The sequence below is a fragment of the Erpetoichthys calabaricus genome, chromosome 2 (genome assembly GCF_900747795.2).
Source record: "Erpetoichthys calabaricus chromosome 2, fErpCal1.3, whole genome shotgun sequence".
In the NCBI taxonomy this organism is placed as follows: Eukaryota; Metazoa; Chordata; class Cladistia; order Polypteriformes; family Polypteridae; genus Erpetoichthys; species Erpetoichthys calabaricus.
The window spans coordinates 223328103-223352610 of record NC_041395.2 but is presented as its reverse complement, the minus strand read 5'-3'; the positions used below and the strand labels follow the sequence as shown (position 1 = coordinate 223352610).

The window sequence follows — 24508 nt, the reverse complement described above, 5'->3', positions numbered from 1 at the left end:
ATCCGCATGTGTATCTGACTTTTGCAGTGTAGGTATAAAAGTACCAGCTAACACAACAGTTCTGCTGGTCAGTAAGTAAGTATGTGCAGGACCTTGGCATCAGTCTGTTACTATATACATTCTTACTATTGCTTGGCGTGTATTATTTGTGTTGCAAATTTCATCAGGTCTAAGAGAATATATTCATATAAAGTGAGCTCTGTACGAGTGAATGCATTATAAACGTCAAGACCAATGAGCTGAGGTGTAACCACCTTGACAGGAAAGAAGAGAGAAGCAAATGCCAAAGGATTACAGAAAAAGAGATGAGAGGTAAGAGGGTGGGATTTGTTTTGTTCTGTTTATTTTAAAACTTCATGTACCCTTTTCTTTGTGTTTGCTTGATTTAGTGGTTTTATTCCAGATAAGGAGAAATTCAAGGAATCCACATCTTTACTGTAAAAAGCATTGTGTATTTTGAGGGGAAAAAACATCCCGCATATTTGCTTATTGTTGAGGATCCCATACTCTTATTTGCTTATGCTAAAATAACTAAAGCTGCAGCCATCAATAAGTCATAGTGTTTGTATTTTTTAAGAATTTTATAATGATCTACTTTTACCTGTTTTTAAGAGTATCAGCGAAACACCTCTTAGCGGCACCTCAACCTGCAATTGCATGCTCCTATATTGAGTTGGAATGATAAATCAGGAACAAACTGTTATCTCCACATAAGGGATCACTTACAGCTCTGTTTACTTGCCAGTACATAAACAGTGACCTAGTTTTTCAAGTCAGACAGAACGAAGAAGTATCACCTGCTGTATGCTTTACTTCTCCTCCGCGGCGCTATGTGGGTTATTGGATATTTTTTCTTAAGATAAGGAACAATTAGGAAGAACAAATAATAACAGCTTCATTGTGAAACCTCACATCTGAATTTTTCCATGACAGTATTAAGGTCACACTGTTCTGGCGGTGGAACTGAAGCAAAGCCTAATTATACATCAAGTCTCTTTGGCTATGTCCACACTGCCACTAAAAGTGACTCGAATCCAAGTTTTGGTTCATATCCATTTTTTTTTGTTTGACTATTCAATATAATCTTATCCATCCTGAAGGTGGCTCAAATGCACAAAATGAATAAAATAAAATTCACCAGACAGATGTGACCTAGTAGACCAATATGAATACCAACAGCATTCTAATTGCTATGATCCTTCAAACCATCTGCGCAAGGCATCTAAGAATTCATCAGTTCATGACAGCAATGAAGAGAAAATGAAAATGAAAAATTATAGCTGCTGCTTTGAGTGCAATTATCCCTGCCTATCTGTACATAGAAACCTGTGAACACAAGAGAGGTGACAAGACAGGTGGTTGTGAAATTTGGAGGGTTCGCGTGTAAAACTGTAGTAGAGCAATTTTAGAATGTTGAGGATGACATTTAATACTTATGACAAAGACTCTGTCAGAAAAATGTTCACTTGAAGTGTGCCATTGCAATTTCCATCACAAATGTAGAAACAGGGCAGTTTTGGCTGGCAACAGTAATTCTACAGTCATATTAAGTCTGGCACCTCCCTTTCCATTGGCATGCCTTGTCGGTACTGTACTCTTTTCACAGAGATACAACAAAGGCCACATTAACAGTGAAGTAAGATACTGTATATACTTGTGTATAAGTTGGGTCTTGAAACCCGAAAAAATCGATCATAAAATCAGACCCCAACTTATATGCCCGTTGAAAAATACGGCACTTACATTTTTTCTTTTTTACATCTTCTTCCTTCCCCCAATCTCGCACCAGTTTCTCAGATATATCGAATTTTGTTACAGCAGCACAGTTACCAATTTCCTTCGCCACTTCAATGACTTTAAATTTAAAACCAGCTTCATATTTTCTTCTGATTGAACGCTCCATCATGGATAAGGGATGCTCTTACGATAAAGGTGTATGAGGGTGTGAGATCCAAAAAACACAAAAGAGTGCAAACGTCGCTTCGGAATAGTTTTGGTATTACCGTGTGGTCACGTAGGCACAATACCTAGAAAAAAAAGGCAGTGTGCTCGGTGGTTACTCTCTCTGGCGAGTTTTCCGTATTCGACTTATACGCCCGACTTTATAAAATACCGGAAATTATATGGTAAAATCAAGCCCCGACTTATCCGTGGGAGAACTTAAACACGAGTATGTACGGTAGTTAAAATTTCCTATTCAAAGGTTGAGAAAAGCCAAGCAAAATGACACCTTTTATTGGCTAACTAGAAAGATTACAATATGCAAGCTTTCGAGGCAACTCAGGCCCCTTCTTCAGGCAAGATGTAATACAGAAACTGAAGTTTCCTATGTTTATATACACACTCTAGGACAAGAAACAACATTGGTAAATCTTTAAATGAGAGATTTTGTATGTAAAAAATTAATAGATTCATTCAGGCTAGGGTTAATTTAGCAAGAGAGAAAAGAACAATGTATTGTCAAGATCTCTGGATAAGATAACTGTCCAACAAAGTCTTTTGAAGTTTGTAATGAGTTTTTCAAAACAATGTGGGTCTGTAGACAGGTTGTCTGTCATTCTGAGAGATGTAAACAATCCTCATATCTGGCCATAAAACTCTTGTCTTTATTCAATCCATGTTGTAAAGTATTAAATTTTAGCATGAGTTTAACTTCCCATTCTTTTCTCTCTTGCTGTGTTTTGAAGTTGCCCATAAGCACTGTGACCTTAAAGTCCTTCTCACAGTGTCCATGGCTGTTGAAGTGGGCCGCCACAGGAACATCTGTGTTGCCATGTTTAATGTGGAACCTGTGTAAGTTCATTCTCTGGCGGAGTGTTTGTCCAGTTTCTCCCACATAGAGTGCAGTGTCAGGACATTTCATGCAGAAAATTAGGTAGACTACATTAGATGATCTGCAGGAAAATGATCCCTTGATGTGATGTTCGAGTCGGCAGTGTGGTATAACTATACGGTCTGTATCATAGATGTGGGCGCATGTTTTGCATCTTTTCTGTAGGCATGGAGATGTGCCATTTTCTGTTGGTTCACTTAGGGAGCCTCGGACAATTAATTGTTGAAGGTTTGGTGGTTGTCTGTATGCCAGGAGGGGAGGTTCAGGAAATACATTTTTCAGTGTTTGGTCATTGTTTAGTATTGGCTGAAGTTCTTTTATAATTTTTCGAAGTGTTTCAAGATGTGGGTTGTAGGTGACAACAAGGGGGATGCGATCCTTGTTGTCTTTGTTTTTATATTCCAGAAGGTTGTCTCTGGGTATGGCAGTAGCTCTTCTTATTTGAGTGTCTGTTGTTTTCGGGGTGTAACCTTGTTTGATGAAATCTTGTCTGAGCTCCTGCAGTTGTTGATCCCGGTCTGTTGGGTCTGAGCAAATACGATTGTACCGTATTGCTTGGCTGAAAATAATGGAGCGCCTTATATGCTTGGGGTGGAAGCTATCACTTTTCAGGTAGGTCCGTCTGTCTGTCGGTTTGTGAAAAATAGAAGTTACAAGGGTGTTGTCTTTCAGTTGAACGGTGGTGTCAAGGAAGCTGACTTCTGTTTTTGAGTAATTCAGCTTCAGCTTTATGTTGGGGTGAAAACAATTATATTCATTATGAAAATGGAGGAGGTCCTTTTCACTGGCAGTCCAGATTATGAAGATGTCATCTATGTAACAGAGATACAACATTGGTTTTACGATGCACATTGACATGAAATCTTCCTCCAAGGAAAATCTTATCCCGAAAGGCATCATGATAAGGAATCCAACCATTCACACTTATAATACTCGGTTTGCAGAGCAACTTTGTTTTAGGACATCTGCAAGGATAAGAAACCACTTAATCCAAATTTTCTACAACATCAAGAAGAACACGCAAAGAGAGATCCAAGACCTCATCCTGCTCCTTGGAAATGACAGGCAGGAGATGGTAAAGGAGCTCCATTGCTATTACAAAAGACTCCAGAAACTCCTTATTGTTAACAAAAAGAAAAAGCTGCATAGACTACGAGAGAAAGCTGGACACTTAATAGCAAAAAACAAAGAGCAACAGACCTGCATTGTTAATCTCTCCTCATACACACCAAATGAAGCAGAGATGTCGGTACTTACAAAGGGACTCTCATATTGTCCTGCAAAGCCCATTGACAACATCAGACTCTGCAGTGATATGGAAGAATTCTTCAGAAAACTCAGACTAAAAGAATTTTTCCACAAGACAGAAAACAGTAACACACAGGAACCAACAACAAGCAGTTACAACAACCCCACCAATAAATCCACATGGACACCAGAAGCTGGCAGAAACTCTACCCTGGATAATTATATAGACTGCTTCCGACAGAGAGTGAAAACAGGAATCTTAAACAGGCAACAAAATCGGATAGAAAACATTACTAGGGATGAGCGGAGAGCCATACATTCACTAAGGGAAAATACAGAAATCATTATCAAACCAGCAGACAAAGGGGGTGCTTTAGTCATCAAGAACACGTCAGATTACATACAGGAGGCACAAAGACAATTGTCCAATACTATGCATTATCACAAACTGCAAGAAGACCCAACAGATCTCTACAAAAAGGAACTAAAAAAAATAGTAAGTAGCTTTCCTCTTGACATCAGGGATCATGTAAACAGTTTAATTCCTGAGAACCCCAAAATGGGTTACTTCTACATGCTTCCTAAAATCCACAAAGAAGGGAACCCAGGAAGACCTATAATCTCAGGAATTGGCTCCCTTACAGAAAATGTTTCAGGTTGGGTGGAGCAGATCCTTAAACCCCTCACCCGTAACACAACCAGCTACATCCAGGACACCACTGACTTCTTAAAAAAACTGTCTGCTTTAGGCCCCTTACCTGAGGGAACCTTACTGGCCACAATGGATGTTGAGGCACTTTACACTAACATCCCCCATGATGATGGCATATTGGCATGTGAAATGTACCTCAAACAACATGATTTACCCACAAAGTCAGTAATAGAAATGATAAAATTCACTCTGACACATAATCTATTCTCTTTTGGACAGGATTGCTACTTACAACAAATGGGGACTGCAATGGGATGTCGGTTTGCACCTCACTATGCAAATCTTTTTATGGCAAAATTGGAGGAAGATTTCATGTCAATGTGCATCGTAAAACCAATGTTGTATCTCCGTTACATAGATGACATCTTCATAATCTGGACTGCCAGTGAAAAGGACCTCCTCCATTTTCATAATGAATATAATTGTTTTCACCCCAACATAAAGCTGAAGCTGAATTACTCAAAAACAGAAGTCAGCTTCCTTGACACCACCGTTCAACTGAAAGACAACACCCTTGTAACTTCTATTTTTCACAAACCGACAGACAGACGGACCTACCTGAAAAGTGATAGCTTCCACCCCAAGCATATAAGGCGCTCCATTATTTTCAGCCAAGCAATACGGTACAATCGTATTTGCTCAGACCCAACAGACCGGGATCAACAACTGCAGGAGCTCAGACAAGATTTCATCAAACAAGGTTACACCCCGAAAACAACAGACACTCAAATAAGAAGAGCTACTGCCATACCCAGAGACAACCTTCTGGAATATAAAAACAAAGACAACAAGGATCGCATCCCCCTTGTTGTCACCTACAACCCACATCTTGAAACACTTCGAAAAATTATAAAAGAACTTCAGCCAATACTAAACAATGACCAAACACTGAAAAATGTATTTCCTGAACCTCCCCTCCTGGCATACAGACAACCACCAAACCTTCAACAATTAATTGTCCGAGGCTCCCTAAGTGAACCAACAGAAAATGGCACATCTCCATGCCTACAGAAAAGATGCAAAACACGCGCCCACATCTATGATACAGACCGTATAGTTATACCACACTGCCGACTCGAACATCACATCAAGGGATCATTTTCCTGCAGATCATCTAATGTAGTCTACCTAATTTTCTGCATGAAATGTCCTGACACTGCACTCTATGTGGGAGAAACTGGACAAACACTCCGCCAGAGAATGAACTTACACAGGTTCCACATTAAACATGGCAACACAGATGTTCCTGTGGCGGCCCACTTCAACAGCCATGGACACTGTGAGAAGGACTTTAAGGTCACAGTGCTTATGGGCAACTTCAAAACACAGCAAGAGAGAAAAGAATGGGAAGTTAAACTCATGCTAAAATTTAATACTTTACAACATGGATTGAATAAAGACAAGAGTTTTATGGCCAGATATGAGGATTGTTTACATCTCTCAGAATGACAGACAACCTGTCTACAGACCCACATTGTTTTGAAAAACTCATTACAAACTTCAAAAGACTTTGTTGGACAGTTATCTTATCCAGAGATCTTGACAATACATTGTTCTTTTCTCTCTTGCTAAATTAACCCTAGCCTGAATGAATCTATTAATTTTTTACATACAAAATCTCTCATTTAAAGATTTACCAATGTTGTTTCTTGTCCTAGAGTGTGTATATAAACATAGGAAACTTCAGTTTCTGTATTACATCTTGCCTGAAGAAGGGGCCTGAGTTGCCTCGAAAGCTTGCATATTGTAATCTTTCTAGTTAGCCAATAAAAGGTGTCATTTTGCTTGGCTTTTCTCTACATTCATAATGGCTAACACGGTACAACACCCTAGTACTATTCAAAGGTTGAAATTCAGGTCACATGCAAGTTACATATGTTTGTACTGTACTTAATACCACATAAGAAAATTGGCTAAATCAGATCTGAAAAGTTCTGATTCCATGTGGTTTTTGACTGCTTACACTTCTCTATAAAGTTCAAATCTGTGCCACATAGGAGTGAAAAAAATGTAATTGAGCTGCAGTGTTAATATAGTCAACATGACTTGGCAATCCCCATCACAATACAAAAACATAACCTTGACAGTAGAAACACATAGAGGGAGAGACAGAGAGAAAGAGAACAAGAGAGGACATATTGGAGAAATATTGCAGGTCTCCCAATTCAGCTTTATAAAGTTTTGGTAGCACTGGAAAGGGCCATTCTGAAAAAGTCAGAAAATGGTCAATTTCCTGTAAATCATATTTCACCCACCTAACCTTTTTATGAACATCCTCTTTCCAGCAGAGGCCTGTATGTTGCCACAGCCTTTCCTAACAGCCTCGGGCACAAAGCAGGATTCAACCATAAATGGTACACTAGACCCTATGAGGGAAAAGCACAGATCTGTACACATGCTCACAGCAAGCAAAATTAGAGGTTATAATGATCTTAACTTGGGCATCTTCAAAATGTGTAGTACCCAGACAAATGTTACACAGACATAGGGAGTTCATACAAACTGCACTCAACATTGATCTGATCAGAAACTGATGAAGCTCTGAGGCACGAATGCTAACAACTGTGCCAAGTGTTTCTAAACTATTTAAAATATGGATACTGATAACTAGGAACTGTTTAGCTACAAGTAATTTATCTTAAGATAATAAAAAACAAGAGAGTCTAAAGATAAGAAAAGGAGACAGAAAAGGGAATATTACAGTTAAATAAAACCAACTGATTAACTGAACAATCCAACAAGGCAGTGCACCCAATGGGACTCTAGAATTGTTTTCTTGACTACCCATGTGTGCATTAGCAACTTGCACAGATAAAAAAATCATGTAAACTGGACTACATTGGCTGCAAGGGGGCAAACTGCTAAAGTATTTCATGGTTAAGGCATTGTCATTTCTTGGAAATACCTGCCATGGAAGTAGGTTTTTTTTTCTTTTTTTTTTAAATCAGAGGAATCTAAGGTAGATAAACTTGAGAGCCATAAAACAGAGTAACTCTTTGAGACATAACTCAAGGAAAAGAAGTAAACTCGGCAAGGAAGTAAGAGAGAGAGAGACCAAGATGTAGATCATCATAGCTGAAGTCAGGAACAGCAAAAGCCATCACATGAGTTTCACAAAATCACAAAGATGCCACTGTACGTTAATTTTAAGTTCAAGTAATTTCACCTAAGACTGACAGACAGTTTGGGCTTTCCCTTGAAAAGCATTGCCATTTCCTTTGTTTACTCTCAACGTTAATATAAATGATCCCAAGGGGCAACAAATTTGCACTTTAAGCAAATTTACACTCCAGCTTGAAAAGCATTAGCCATAAATCCCTGCTTGTGTGACCTTTGCAAGTGTACTGTGGTTGTGGCAGCCAGTCTGCCAGAGAAAAATAAATCACAGCACTGTAATTGTGTTTCTCCACTACAGCCACTGCTGCTCAGCAAGCGAGACAGGCCGACTCCCCCAATTACAGACAATTTATGGCCCTATCATGCTTTGTCCAGAAGGGGACAGTAACCCTGGTCCTGCAGCATAAAGTTCACATACTCTTCTGCAAAAATGAAGTGCTAAAAAGCTGTTCTGAGGCACTAGACTTATTATGAGATAAGGCTGGTGTTGTCAGATGGAGAGTACGTGATGGGTGAAGGATCCCTTGTGGAAAGCAGCCTGGTGAAACTTATGACAACCTTATTTTCATGCCTTAGAAAAGTCTAATACAAATTAAAAACAGTGGCTTTCTCGGGCTCACTTGTTTTAAAAACCTTTATTAGTCCTTGGTAATCTGATCTTTTCTGACCTCAATGCATATAAGTGATCAGCAACCTGCACTGTGGAGAGTTTGGATCAACAAACAAAATAAAATAAAAGATTCAGTTTCAGCACCATGGACAGTAAACTATCTGGCATTGGCTGTATTAATTCTCACATATTGTACATAGCATCACGGTTAAAACAGGAAGAAGAGACAAATGGCGCAGAACATAATGAGAATGACAGAGCCTCAGAAGAAAAAAAATCTAATTGCATGGATATTGTCTGAAACAGCTCTGGGAAGGTTCTAGAAACCATCTGGTCTTGTTCACCTCTTCAGTGAGACAGTACTCTTGATCACTGTACCTGTACATGGCGTAGGCAGCACTGAACCACACACAAGGAAGAGATGACTCCTGCCAGAGATCATAATTAATGAATTATGCATAATTTGTTCCTAAATGTATTGTGCACATACATATATAGTAATTATAAATAGCTTGTGCTAATAAATAGTCTAAGTAATTAGCATTTATATTAACCTTCCTGGACATATAAGGCACGTTTAAATGATGGTTTATAATGTTAGGAGGATGACATTTTTATATTAGTGTTTTAACTGATATAAAATGTAAATTTAAATGTTACATTTTATGTTCATTACATTATATATGTGGGGTTTCAGATTGAAAATTTAGAATAGCATTGTGTTATCACAGATGTAATAAATGTCTACACTATTTCAGAAGACCTTTTCATAATTTGTTTTTTTAGGGTGTGTCATTTGAAATAGATTATTAGAGCTACTTCAATATAAACAATTTTTTTTTTACTACTTTTCTATGCTTTTTTTCCCCACTTTTCTGTGGTGGCATCATGCGCCACTGCCACCTGGTCAAAATACTCTGCAAACGCCTTTGATGTTGTGATAAATGTGAATTATGCAACTACTGATGAGAGCTGCTGCCTCAAATTTCTAATGATTAATGTATCTAATTTATGTTGGCTTCCAGTCCAGGGTGAGCTCCTGCCTTGCACCTTATGCTAGCTGGGAACAACTCCAGCCTCCAAACCGTCAAATATGGCATTTATGTATTGTTGAATGCCCAGGGCAGGGGGGTTGCTGGTTGGCTTTAGAACCCTTAAAGGATCTTCTTCAGCAATCCACCAGATGGTGTTTTTTTTTTCCTCTTCTCTTTGCCTTCTAGGCATAGCTGGATTGTACAATTATAACTACTTAAGACCTAAAAAACTGCAAGTGGATTTAAAAGTATTTTGTGTTATATGTAATTTCATTGGAGACTTTTGCATTTTTATTTTTGATTTGTTTTTCTTATTTGTATTGTCCATTTATGCATTTATTTAAAATTTTCACTGGAAGTGTAATTCTTTCTTTTACTTCTGTTCTTGCAAAGCACTTTGCATGAAAATATTCTACATATGTAAATGTTGTTGTTGTTGCCATCATGGAATATGGTGTGTGTGGATCCAGTGAATAAAAAAGTGAAGTTAAATCTTCAGGAAATATTAAACCAGAAAGTATAAAGCACTTTTTTTTCCATGTCCACATTTGAAAATGGGAATGTATATAACAGCTTGAAATGTATAGCTCATGACAGCTTTTATTTGATGTTGCAATTGAAAGTTGCTTTATACAGTATGACTATCGTAAATGAGTTTGTACATATTGACCAATGAGAAGTCAAGTAAAATTACACCTTTTATTGGCTAACTGAACAGATTACAAAATGCAAGCTTTCGAGGCAACTCAGGACCCACGGTACAACACTCTACTACTACATATTGACCACTAATATAAAAAGCTAACTATTGTTATCTAAATTAAAAAGACACAGGGAGAAAAAACACAGCTTCTCTTCTTTTCTCAAAGTAGCACTTACAGACAGAGACTCGTGCAGATAACGGGAGCAATGGTGGTGCTCCATTTCTATTTCTTGCCCATTCTTCTCTCTCCACCAATGATCTTCTTTTGCTATCTATTCTTAACCAGCTCTGTTCAACAGTGTATACATTTATTCTTGACAGATGCATTCTCAACATACAGATTCAAGGAATGTACAATAACTTTCTAAAATTTCAAAACTTTATGATTTTGTCATGGGATACCTTTTTGTGCTGCCCTAACTGGGAACCATTTGGGACAGTGAAAGGGAGAGCAAAAGAAAATTAAAAGGAAAAAGCCCTAACAAACTCTGTCTGATAGTCTGAAATTCCTGTTCATCCATACTAATGTAGAGTATACCACCTAAATCCTGACATCTATGAACTGCTACTTGATTTTGTTAACATTAAAGGAGAGATTGTTGTTCAGGCACTACTGTATCAGAAGGGAAACCTGTTCTATGTAAGTCATCTTATCATGGTTGATGATCAGGTCTAAGAAGGTGGTGTAATCAGTAAAATTAATGTCATGAATAATAAGGCCAGAAGATTGTTCAGCACACATTATGAAGAGAATGTGATTTGTATGACTAGAAGTCCCAAGCACCAAAGACTTGCATTACTTATTTCAAAAAAGGCCCATTAGTGGGTGAAACCGTCAAACCCAGCTAGTAACAAGGGCAAACAAAGAATATACATATAAAAAATATTTGTTCTTCACTATAAATATGTTCTGTAACACTGAGAAGCTCAGAAGAAGGCAAATCAAAAATGAAACAGAGCCCCAAGAAAACCCAAGAACAGTTGAGTCAAAAATCCAGCACATGCACAGGAAAAACACAAGAACTCAACACTCTTAAGCACATTCAAAACAAACCACCAGGAACTGTGGAAGGCCCTCTGGATTTATAGGGTGGACGGAGAGTCCTGGTGGTGATTGACAGGTGGCCCCGCCTCTTTGGGAACCACCCACAAAGCACATGGTACATAACAAAGGCAGCTTACACAAACAGACAAAAACAAAAATAAAGAATGATGCACTTAGTCAACATAAATAAAGCAATCAGAAATGAACAAGAGACATAAATAAAAGAGAGCTAATGTTGCGTTAGGGAAATTATAATGGCACTGATAAACAATTTATCTTTATTGTGCTAACTTTTTCAAGTACTGTTCATTTACACAGACTGTTACAGACTCAGATCAAATGCATGTTTTTATTATATCAAATATTTCTGTTTGAAAATGAAACATGAAAGCACACATGAATGCAAACATCTTTATTTTGTACCAACTGACATTTGGACTTCACAATCTTTACACATTCACAGCAACATGTCTTGTGAACAATTTCTTTTTATTTGGTTTTATTCTGGAATGATAGCCAAATTGTTTCGTTTTTGTGAATGTGAAGTACAAATATTGTTTTCAAGTTAAGACATAGAATATAAAATAAACACTTTTCAAATAAAGATGTTTTCATGCATGTGTGTTTGTGTCTGTTTTGCATTCCAGCATTCATATTGGATATAATAAATACCTATTTGTTGAGTAACAGTCTGTGTAGGTTTGTTAGTTGTAGAAGTTAATGCTAAACAGCAATTTAGGTCTGTGTGCCGGTTGACATCGCGGAAGTGCGATTGTCAGAAATAAACACTCACATTCAAGCGGTTATATTTGATACAATAAACATATACATTTGCTTTGTATCTACAAGACCTAACATTTCGTGTTTTGTGGTACATTTACACAGATGGATGTAGATATGGAACACACATTAAATGTATCATATTTCAAACAATGATTTATCATTACCTGTAGAATTCCTTACAAGTCTTTGCTCTTTAAAATCTTCAACGCAGACTTGAGCTGTAGAAGAGAGGGGTTTTGGGCTGGCGATGATAAACTCAGAGTGTGTCAGAAGGGGCAAATGGCTGGCTGAATGGGGGATGGATGAGTGCAACTAACTGACACATTTGCAAAACAAAGGTGGCTGTCAGCGGGCAGTTGCTGGGCTGATAAGGACATACGATTTTCCGTGTGTATTTTGGGAAAAACAGGGTGATCAAGGGAAAGAAAATTTGGTAGGGATTCTGGCGTTAATTGAATAGCTAAAATATTTTACGTGGGCAGAGAATCAAAAAACAAAAACATGTCACACAGGACTCGAATGACTGCAATTACACACCGCAACAGGGGATGGCAGTGTTTACTAACCCTTTCTCTCTTTCCTATGCAGATCAGCCTGAAGGAAATTCCACCCGAGTCTGATGACATTATTTCTGATTCCAATTATTCTAACTTCACTTCCAGTTCTGGCCCTTCTGACATCACTTCCTCTTGTTCACCTATATAACCACCTTTTGTATTATTGTACTCAGTTCTGTATTGGACTCCAACCTGTAAAGACACATTTATTTGCTAAAACCTGCTTCTTCAAGTATACGGGGTGGCTACCCCAAACCTTTTTTCTGATTTTGTGGTCTTTATAATCACAAAATTTAAAATATACATTTTTCCCTGAAACCTCAAGAGTTCCCAGATGTAGCATTAAACCCAATTTCTTCATTTTACAATGTTAAATAGATTACAATTTAATTTGAGGTGCACTTTCAAACACACATCCAAAAGTCAAGGTTCTGCTATTTCTTTGGTTAGGCATTTGCAATCATGGAATAAGAGCTGTTGGAACAAAGCTACAGGCCACCAGTTATTTATTAATGCAGAGATTTTAAAATCAATTTTAAAACACCTCTGCTTATTCTCTATTTTTGTGGTTATAAGGAAAAAAAACATTACTTTTTCAATATATTGCTACATGCAGGCAAAATTTAAAACAGCACAACAGTCTGCAGATTTCTACAATAATTTCAAATTAGCACTGATGTTTAAGGGAGGATATCTTGCTGTGCATACAAATGGCATTACTCAAGCTGGACACTGGGGAAAAATACAGTTCTGGAGATTTCTTACAGAGCTGAGCGTAAATTCTGTCCTTTAGGAACAGCAGAACAAGAAAATGGTAATTTTGAAAATGCAATCAGCAAATTCTTTAAAGTCACCATATTCACAGATGCTCAACAGTTATACATGAAGAAAGTTTTTTCCATTGAAACTATAAATTACAGATTGTGTAAAGTTCAAGCAACCTCTTGATGTTTCTTTCTATGCTCGCCTACACTCAATTTTCATAGCAAGGAAAGACACTTTAAAAATACAAACAGGATACTGTGGGACATTGTTTGTTTAATTATGATTGAAACTAGCTGCTACTCAGACATGAGTCAGTGAGTCAAGAACTGTGCAAAATTATGGGTTTGTTGAAAAAACAAAGTACCGAACTAAAGGAATAAAGAAAAAAAAATCTGAAAAGTTGTACTGGGTGATAAAGCAGAAGACATTGCAATGGTATGTCCCTTTTGGGCTAACCAAACAGGTGGAGACTCTACCTAACCCTTGGTTGCATACAAAGAATATGCAGTATAATGTCAGTATGCGCTACTCACATATACTTTTACCAAACAATACTGGCCTCTTCCTCTTCCTTCATCCTTCTGCCCAAGTGAGCTCTTACAAACTTCAGTCTTGCAACTCTAAGCTCCGTGGGGGACAGACTAACAGGCCCTTTAAAGGTCTGCTCTGTAAATACTTCTGTTGTCAAAATGATATAACCTTGAAACACTTCTAGGTCAATCTGACTCCTGAAAAAGTAGCTGGGCCACTTTGCTTGGACCCCAGGCTTCCTTGCCATCAAGGCTGCGTGTTCGAATTAAACCTCCCCTGTCGGAGTGTGAAACAAGGAAGCAACATGAAATGGAGATTTACATTCACTGAACTTCCCAGCTGACTTTTCATTTTCTTTCTCTCATCCTAGGAGTGCTCTGCTAGGCATTCCAAACTCCACTTATGCTACATTCACATTACAAGCTTCATTGGTCAATTCCAATTTTTAGCTCAGATCAGATTTGCCTCTCTTGACAGATCACATTCATAAGTACAAGTCACCTGTATCTGACTAATGTGAACGCACCTGTCCTCTGAAATGCACACATTGGTACATATGTTCTTGAGTCATCTGCATCACCACCAACAAAAAAAGTCATATGAATGAGACACCTCATAGTATTAAAATATTAAAACTGACAAAATGGACGCATTAGTAGCTAGTGTATAAACTACATTTTGCTCTGGAGGATGGCAAATGTTCCATCAGCTCTACGTGATTAGGTTGAAAAGGCATAAAAATGCCGGAAGGCTAGCTTTTGCTCTTTTTTACAGCTATTGCTGGTATTGCTGCACCAAGAAATGTGTGGTGTGGTGGATTGCCGGCTTCTTTCTCCGGCCCTCACCCCCAGGCCGCCAGGAGGAGCTCTCCCAGCAGCGTGGACATGCCCCGAGTTCCAGCAGGGCCTCATGGACTATGTAGTTTTTATACACAGCCCTGCTGGATACCTTGGGGGCCACCAGGCGTCGCTGTAGGGGGGCTCGTAGGCTCGCATGTGCCCTATAACCCGGGAGTACGTCACGGTCACGTGACAGGAAGAAACGATGTGCTCCCGGGTTGAAGAAAAGGAGTGTTTACCCTGACCCGGAAGGGAAAAGATACTGTGGACTGTTGAATGGGAACACCTCCGGGTCAGGGTGTATAAAAGGACTCTGGGAAGCCCAGTACACTGAGCTGAGCTGGGAGGAAGGGTGGCAAAGTGTCTGGGAGTGTGGAGGATTATTGATTGTTTATTGATTTATTATTTGAGTATTGTGGAGTGGAGGGTGCTTTGTGCACTTTATTATTAAAATAAATAAAATTATTGGAGGGCGGTACGGTGGCACAGTGGGTAGCGCTGCTGCCTCGCAGTTGGGAGATCTGGGGACCTGGGTTCGATTCCCGGGTCCTCCCTGCGTGGAGTTTGCATGTTCTCCCCGTGTCTGCGTGGGTTTCCTCCGGGCGCTCCGGTTTCCTCCCACAGTCCAAAGACATGCAGGTTAGGTGGATTGGCGATTCTAAATTGGCCCTAGTGTGTGCTTGGTGTGTGGGTGTGTTTGTGTGTGTCCTGCGGTGGGTTGGCACCCTGCCCAGGATTGTTTCCTGCCTTGTGCCCTGTGTTGGCTGGGATTGGCTCCAGCAGACCCCCGTGACCCTGTGTTCGGATTCAGCGGGTTGGAAAATGGATGGATGGAAGAATTCTGATCTGACCATTCTCATTCTTGTTGCATGACAATGGATATGATACGTATCTGATCTAGGACCACATATGAATGTGACTCAAATCTGATCTAATAAAGATCACACACAGTCCTGAAAACATACGATTTGTGTCACGTTAAGGCAAAAAACTGGATCTCAGTCACATCAGTCTGGCAATGTGAAAGCAGCAGGTCTCTTAATGAAGAGAAAATGTTTGTTTTTGCAGGAGTCTTAATGAACTGTCTGCTGATTTCTCACAAGCCCAAAGGCTAGCAAAATGCTCACAAACATGTCTGCCTATCTACCTGTTTAACTCTTTTTGTAACATTACATGGTAATGAATACCATGGATAATAGTAATTTTAAAACACCCAAATGCAATGTGGTTAGCTGTAGTAAACTGTAGTGAGGTGGCATTTCCTTGTGTTGGCAGTAACACTAACCCCAAGAAAATGATGAAAAAGTATGTGAAGCAATGAGAAGCAAATAAACACACATAAAGACTATCTCTGAAACGGGAAAGTGCAACATATATGGTATTGTATTATAATGATACTTGCTGTGCTACCCATCTAAGATGGGTTGAAATCTAAGTATTCAACAAAGACCTTAGCATTAACATTAGCAGCGTACCATGCAATGCGTATGTCTGTATTAGATGCCATTTGGAATGAAATTTGTAAAAGTAGTGTTAATATTTGTGATGCGCCATCTATTGGAATGACAGAGACATAGCAACCGGACAGACACATAAACAGACACTTATTCTTTTATTAAGTTGAATAAGGTCCACTCCTGGTGAAATTCGCTCACTCGCAGGCCCCTAACCCTGGGGGAGAGACAGCATTCCGTCACAGAGTACATTCCCTATACAGAAGACCAGTTGAAATCTTTGCGGTACAGCCAAAACTTTAGCACCTATAGAAAATTGATGATTCATTCTTATTTGTTTGATTGAGTTGCATCAATGTTTTATCCACAAATAATGGAGGAAAAAAATGATTTTGTGAAGAAGCTTCAGTGAGGAACTGGTCTGAAAATGTGTATTTTTTTAAGGATAGGTCAATTCTATCCTGATATTGCAGGATTGCCAAAGACTTTCCTTGTGCATACTTCTTGGTGCTCTTTCGCCTGCTTCTATTCTATTCTGTTCTCTTCATGCTTCAAACAGTTAGGGAGAAGATATCCAATGAAAACAAGGACTAAGATTTTACTTACTGGAGGAGAATTCTCATAGATATTGGTGCTGTAGGGCAGGTTGAGGAACACTGGGTCCATGTCTTGCACATCAGTGATGGTGATAGCCAGGTTGGCTAAACTTGAAAGAGGCCGATTCTTATCCTGATCCTACAGAAATAAAAAAAAAAACATATTTAGAGGATTCATATGTACATGAATGTAACTGTTACCTAATCCCCACTTTAGGTTACAAGGTAAAAGGGGTCACTAAAAAGCAGTGCATGTGAAAAGGACAGTCTGCATAAAAATGTTGGAGAAGGACAAACACTTAAAGTATATTTGTTAACTTTACACGTTCTTCAGATTGTACCACTCTAAAGTTGGGTGTAGTGAATAAACATTATTTTTTTTATGAAGCCCTACAATCTCTTAGTGGTCCCTCTCGATGTTCAATAAATGTGTTTAATGTTAGCTATGTTTCCAAAATTCTTCATCTACTGGAAAGGTTCTGGCATTCCACGGTCTTAAGAGTCTTTGTTTTGAAAGTTTTAGTGAAATTCAAAGCTAAACAGTTAACACAAAAATCAAGAGAAAACTTGATAATACGCACACAGATAAACTTCTTTCTTATAATGTTTCTGTTTAAGACTCAACACTTAGAAACATTTCTATAAGTTTCTATATATTTATGTTCACATTTACATTCATGGTCGGAAAACTTTATGCCTCCGTAACTTTCCATTTGCTAATTCATTCTAGTCTATCAATGTGTAAAGTTACATTAGAATATCCCCTTAACATTCTAGGTTATAGGGGATAAAATAGAATCTTCCATTATCTATGTAGGTACAGTAAATCTTCCATTCTATTATGTTCAAGCAAACACTTGTGTGAGTTTAACATTAACTACCTAGGACTGACTCTTAAAAATGGCTTGTGAAAAAGACAGAGGCGTTGCATGCTGGCTCGTTCATTGATCTCATATTTTTACACATCTCTCCTTTGTTTTTTCTCTTTGAGATTGCATTCTGCTTCAACTACTATAAATTAGACTGTGCATGAGAAATTATTCCATGTGTAAAAATGGACTAAATAGCCATCTCTGAACATAATATTTCTCACCCTCCAAACTGCTATTGCTGCTTTATTAACCACACTCTCTTCTTGGTATAAGTTGAACTCACCGTGGCATTGACTGTAAGCTGGTAGGCTTGAGTGGTCTCAAAATCGAGTGATCGGGTCACTGTGACGGTACCCCTAGCTCCATCAATGGCAAAGAAAGGAGAAGGGGGCTGAAGGTAAAACAGTACACTGCCACCTGTGCCTTGATCCTGATCTGTGGCGTTCACAATAAAGATGGGTGTCCCCACCGGTGTGTTCTGAGGGGAAAAAAAAGAAATGTGTGAGAAGAGCTACCAAGAAGATAGGTTGACCTTCTACTCTTAATTAGAAGTCACTGCCTGGTCTAAAAAAAAGAAATAATAAAAAAGTCCAGTGAAAAAGCAAGTTAAGTAGATAATGAAAATAAAGAGAATGACGAACATGTCAATTTTATTTAAAGCTTCTTCACAAAATCATAATTTCCTTGTGAGGCTCCAAATTTAACACTCATCTATTTTATTTATGGAATCTATGTAACAAATTTACAATCTGCACTATTTTCCTCTTTTAGTAGTAACACTTAGATTCCTCCCTATTGTACACCTGGATTTTTCTTTGTTATTGCATTATGTAATTCTTTATAGCTTTGCTCCACCTCACTCTGATCCACTCATCCATCCATCTTCAAACATGCTGATCTAGTTCAAGGTCATGGAGTCCAGAGCTCTGGCAACATTTTGGCACATGGTAGGAACCAACCTGGATAGGGCGCTAGGCTGTAACGATGCACACTCACTCATACACCCACATTCAAACTATGATAATTAAGAGTCACATATGCTGAGATGTAGGACAAAACAGTCCATCACAAATGCTCATTCTAATTTTATCAAAAATGATTATTCCTTCTGCCCATTTTATGTCTGCTTCTTCCAGGCACAGAGAGAATCAGGCAGTACCTGAAACACCGGACATAAGACAAGCATCAAGCAATCCACAGGAGGTTTCAGTCACTCACACCCCTCACATACTCATTTCAGGCCAGTTTAGAGTTGTCTTTCAATCTTACATGCACATCTTTGGGATGTGAGAAAACCCTGGTGTGAGGCGAATTTAAACATTCAGGCATGCAGTGTGAGCTCAGAGGTAGTACAGCAAGCTAAACACTCTATCACAAAGTTCTCAATGATAACTAGATCATTCTGCTACTGCTTGTTTCACTCAAAGAGCAAATTTACCAAATTCATCCAGCTCAATATCTAAAATTATATTTTTTGTAATGGGTGAATGATATTAATTCTCCTAAATGACATATCATAATATATAGAACTCACAATCGGCTCTACTGTGAGTGAGAATGCATGTGTGTGCCCTACTATGGACAAGTCATCTGATGTACCTCATACTTTTTGGGAAGACTCGGGTGTCCTGAGACTCTGAACTGAATTAGATGGGTTTAATACTTCATGTATTTTCAGCTACGTAATAATATGTGAAATAAGTAGCTTAAGGTGCTATCTTGTAGGATATAAATATGTGTTATGAATGGATAATCAAATTTCAGAAATGATCAAAAGTTGACTTGTTGAGTTGAGTTGTTCTTATAGTATTATTTAGTAGCGCACAGAACAAAGTGCTATAATTTGGATTCCAATTATGAAAATTACTGTAGTAAAATTTTTTAATAGGTTAAAATAAATCATGAAGGTTTGGAATGTGATAAGAAAACCGTTTTCACCCCAAGAACCCTCCACTGAATCCTTTTGTGTATCCTGCCTCTGTCCTCCAACCAAACTATTGCAGGCAAAAGTTTTTAGTGTACCACTGAAATCTGTATGGGTTATTCATACCCATAATTTTATTTACAGTGAGAATCTAAATGACAGGAAGACAACATTAATCAAATGTTGCATAGTGCTGAAGTGCCCTATTTGGTAATGATCAACATTATGTCCAGTGTCACCAGGGTTACTATTATCTATTTCAGGGCTTCCCAGATTAATATTGCCAAGCAAGCTGGCTGATGGGGGAGAGACAAATTCCTGACCACCAACTATTCTACTTTCTGTGAGTGATGAACTAGAAAACCAGAAACTACACATCTTTGCAGCTTGTATGATCATGTTTCAGACTGTGGGAAAGGTATAAATGTTTAGACATGGTCTAGCACAACAGAGCTTACCTATGGATGGATGGAAGACATCGTTAGTGTCCATGCCTAGAACACAATGCTTTCCCATACTCTCTCTGTCTCTCAAAGATTGGGAAAGCTCCAATTGCAGGAAACCCCCACTGCATTAAAGCTTTGGTGAAGTATAAGCTCTCCTTCGATTATTCGAATTATCATTTTATTGAGAGTGTTAAGCCAATATTAAACTGAAACTAAAATATAACCTTCCTTTAGTGTTACTGATTCTTTCTTCCTTTTAGAATCACCACCATACCACTAGGGAATGATATAATACTTTATTTTATAAATTTTTATCTACTGTATATCAGTGGTACAGTAAAGGCTGCAATCTCTAATGAACCTCATCCTAGGGCGCATGCACCCCCTGCTGGATACAACTATATTCATGACTTCCCTTTAGAATCAGTGAAAACAAGTCCATCTACTCAGCCAAGCATTCTAGACACCCAAAATTCCATTGAGGTCAACCCAAATGTTTAGTTTGCAATCAACATCTTTCTTCCAAAGTGTTTACCATTTATCAAATGCAGAATTAAAATCTATACATCTATGTTTGTATATATGAGGGTAATTCAATAATAATTTGCAGATTTGTGATAGTTTTGTTTGGATTGGCTATACAGCTTTCCTGTACACATGTGAAACCATGTTGTGTCTGTGGTTACAGTGATGACGTTTCAACCTTGATCAGTCAATTTCTCTTCTTGTTTTCTATGAGTAGAAATGGCTGATCCACTCTCCATTTGCACCAAAGAAAAGCAACAAGCAGTGATTCACGTTTTATAGGCTGAAGATGTTCCAGGGGCTAAAGTCCTTGTCAGTTCACCATGTGATGGACTTACTCAGTGTTGATGTTGGTAATGGACGCGGATACGCATCTCATTCCTTCTTTATACGTAACACTTATCTGACTATTTTTGAACTACTCAATCCACTTATACACACTCCACTGAGGTTAAGCACTGCTCCTGCAATTTTGCAAAAAACCTTCTATGGATTTCAGTCCCAGATCAAGATTGAAACTTTAACACTGTGACCGTAGACACACCATGTTTCTACATGTGCATGGGGAAAGCTGTAAAGTAAAAAGAAAAACATTTTATCATGGAAGTGTGGATAGTTATTAGCTTAACCTTCTGTTTAATAAGAGACTCTCTTATTGCTAAATAGACTTATTAAAGACAATTTTCAAGGTAAGGTAGCTACACTCAGTAAGTGAGATGTTGCATTTTATTTCACTTTACTCTGTACATGTGACAATGATGATCATAAAAAAACATGTCTGGCTTTCTAATTTTTTTTCCCCCAAATGCATCCATTTTCAGAAAAATATCAAAGATTAGAGTGCATTCATTTCACTCCCATTGTCTATTAGGAGATCATTTACTGCTCAGCTCATTCAATCAATAAAAGCATGACTCCGACTGCCTATCCTTTTATATTGCTCTTTTTTTTCCAAAACGTGTTAGCCTCTGCACATTTCACTATTATATCATAGTAGTTATTGGACAACATTAGAACAATCTAGACGAGAACAAGCCATTCAGCCCAACAAAGCTCGCCAGTCCTATCCACTTAATTCTCCCATAAAAACATCAAGTCAAGTTTTGGAAGTCTTTAAAGTCTTACTGTCTACCACGCTACTTGGTAACTTATTCCAAGTGTCTATGGTTCACTGGGTAAAGAAAAACTTCCTAATGTTTGTGCAAAATTTACCCTTAACAAGTTTCTGACTGTGACCCCGTGTTCTTGATGAACTCATTTTAAAATAACAGTCTCGATCCACTGTACTAATTCCCTTCATAATTTTAAACACTTCAGTCATGTCTCCTCTTAATCTTCTTTTGCTTAAACTGGAAAGGCTCAGCTCTTTTAATCTTTTCTTCATAATTCATCCCTTTTAGCCCTGGAATCAACCTAGTTGCTCTTCTCTGGACTTTATCTGGTAATGTTAAGTCCTTTTTGTAGCCTGGAGACCAAAACTGCACACAGTACTCCAGATGAGGCCTCACCAGTGCATTATAAATGTTGAGTATAACCTCCTTGGACTTGTACTCCACACATCGTGCTATATAACCTAACATTTGATTTGCCTTCTTGATGGCTTCTGAACACTATCTGGAAGTTGATAGCGTAAAGTCCACTATAACTCCTAAATCCTTCTCATAAGGTGTTCTCTCGATTTTCAGACCTTCCATTGTGTATTCAGAACAGAACTGACATCTGTTGGAGAGACTGTCCAAGGTACATATAATGTCAAGAGGAATAAGAGCTGAAGATGTGAGCTCTTCTGATTTCAGGAATATAAGAAACCCCTTAAGTGCAATGAGGTATTGCAAAGTGATTAGACAAAGGTCAGTAGTGAGCACAACAGACACATTTCCTAACAGGTGCTGGGGGAGAGCACTGGGCAGACTATAATTTTAGGACATTTTTAAAATTTATGTCATTGCTATTTATTATATTTTTTTACCTTGCTTAACCCAATAAGTGACTTTTTCAGCAGAACTGGCTGCAGTTTGGGAATTAACCCTTCATAGGGCATCTGTCCATTGCACAGCATATGCTCATCAATTTATCCCCAATTGATCTAACACACTATTCTGTTGAAGGAGCCAAGATTATCTTGTAGCATATTTCAAGTCAACTTCAAGCCAGGATACACAGGGAAGACCACATGAACTGGGAGTAAAACCTGGGATGTTTCATTTGTTCGGCTATCAAGTCCAACCCAGATTTGCCTCAGTCTGGACAAGAGGGTCAATGGTTATACCAATGAACAAGCACATTCCATGAATATCCAAAGATGAAATATTTCTTCCAGTCACATGGGTCCTACAGAAGCTTAAAAGGGAATGAGAACCGTAAAACAGCAGTTCACTTACGGTCACCAAAGAGACCAGAGCTATCTTTGTGAGACTTATCCATACTACTAAAGAAATGACAAAAAAGATTCCCTACTCTATTAAAAGGGGACGGACTTTACTTAATCCATTGTGACACGAGCATTTTGTTGCTACTCTAATCTGTTAAATGGAGGATACGGAAGCTATACTGGTGACTTGCTAAGATAGAAATTATTTATTCAGCATGTCACTACTAACACAAACTAAAGCTAGTTATGACACTTGATGTTCTGAGTGCCCCTACAGACACAGAGACGAAAGCTGAAACACCACATGGATAGTAACCAGGGGCCTCATGTGTAAACGGTGCGTATGCACAGAAATGTTGCGTGCTCCCGTTTCCATGCTCAAATCGCGATGTATAAAACCTAAACTTGGCTTAAAGCCACGCACATTTCCACGGTAACTCATACCTTGGCGTGCGCAATTTCTCCGCTCGGTTTTGCAGACTGGCGGCACCCAGCGTCAAAGCAGTGGTACTGTTCCTATGTGGTCACCCTTTCTTTCTTAGATCCACATTCCTGACGTAGCTTTATAAATACACTGAAACTAACTGCATATTGTTTATTAGTGTAATGCATCTGATTGTAATTAACCTGCAGCAATATAATGGTCCAGGGAATAGCCATAGTATTCCAAATACCATAACTGCTTTAGCATTGTAACTTTCACTGCATCTTCTTCTTCTTTCAGCTGCTCCTGTTAAGGGTTGCCACAGCAGATCATCTTTTTCCATATTACTCTCACTGCACCACTTGGAGTATTTATATCACTTTATCTGAGTGGGGAATCACAGCAGCAGCTGATCGGAAAGAGAAATATCGGTATACAGCATGCAGCAGACGCTGCCTGAGCCACGGCAAAATGCTTTAGAGACTTCCCAGTACGGACTTCGTGGTTTAGAAAAGGTTTCATCCCAAGAACTCTAAACGCACTCAATCAGTCCATCAAGTGCTCCTTGTAGAACTGTTTACTTATAAGTACAATTACCTCACTGTAAACTTGCACTACAGTTATAATATTGCACAACCTGCACCACTTTATAAAGTGCGTATTTACATATGATGACGGTATTCATTTTTAAGATGAAATGCAGCAAAATATGTTGATTATATTATACAGATAAAACTTTAACTTCATTTATATAATCTGTATTGTTAATAATTAAACATGTGAGGACACGGTGCCGCAGCGCTAGCTAGTTCAGGGATTGTTCCTGCATTGCGTTGTATTCTTGCGCTGACGCGACACTGGAAAGATAGACGGATAGAATAATTAAACATGTACTACGAAGATATTTCAATGTTCCTTAAAAGTTTTGAAGAATCGGCATTCTAAGCTTACAAATGGCTTCACGTCTATTACATAGCTGATTGTGTGGCGATTGGGTATTTGGAGAAAGAAAAGTAAGGACAGGAATTGGAGGTTAGTATGTTTGAAAGAGACAGTACTGCTGTGATAAATTATTTCATTGAAGGTCGCGCATGGCGCAGCAAGCCTCTTGCGTGAGAT

General features: G+C 38.5%; 1 protein-coding gene across 4 annotated transcripts in view; it reads right to left on the bottom strand.

Moving 5' to 3' along the window:
* Positions 1 to 24508, bottom strand: part of cdh23 (cadherin-related 23) — a 1336251-nt gene that overhangs the window by 738106 nt on the left and 573637 nt on the right. For all 4 annotated transcript variants that reach the window (XM_051923904.1, XM_051923901.1, XM_051923902.1 and 1 more), the window contains exons 7-8: positions 17983 to 18177; positions 16838 to 16966 (exon numbers count right to left, since the gene is read on the bottom strand). In XM_051923904.1, the coding sequence (XP_051779864.1) occupies positions 16838 to 16966; positions 17983 to 18177 (324 nt within the window). The remainder of the gene's footprint in view (positions 1 to 16837; positions 16967 to 17982; positions 18178 to 24508) is intronic.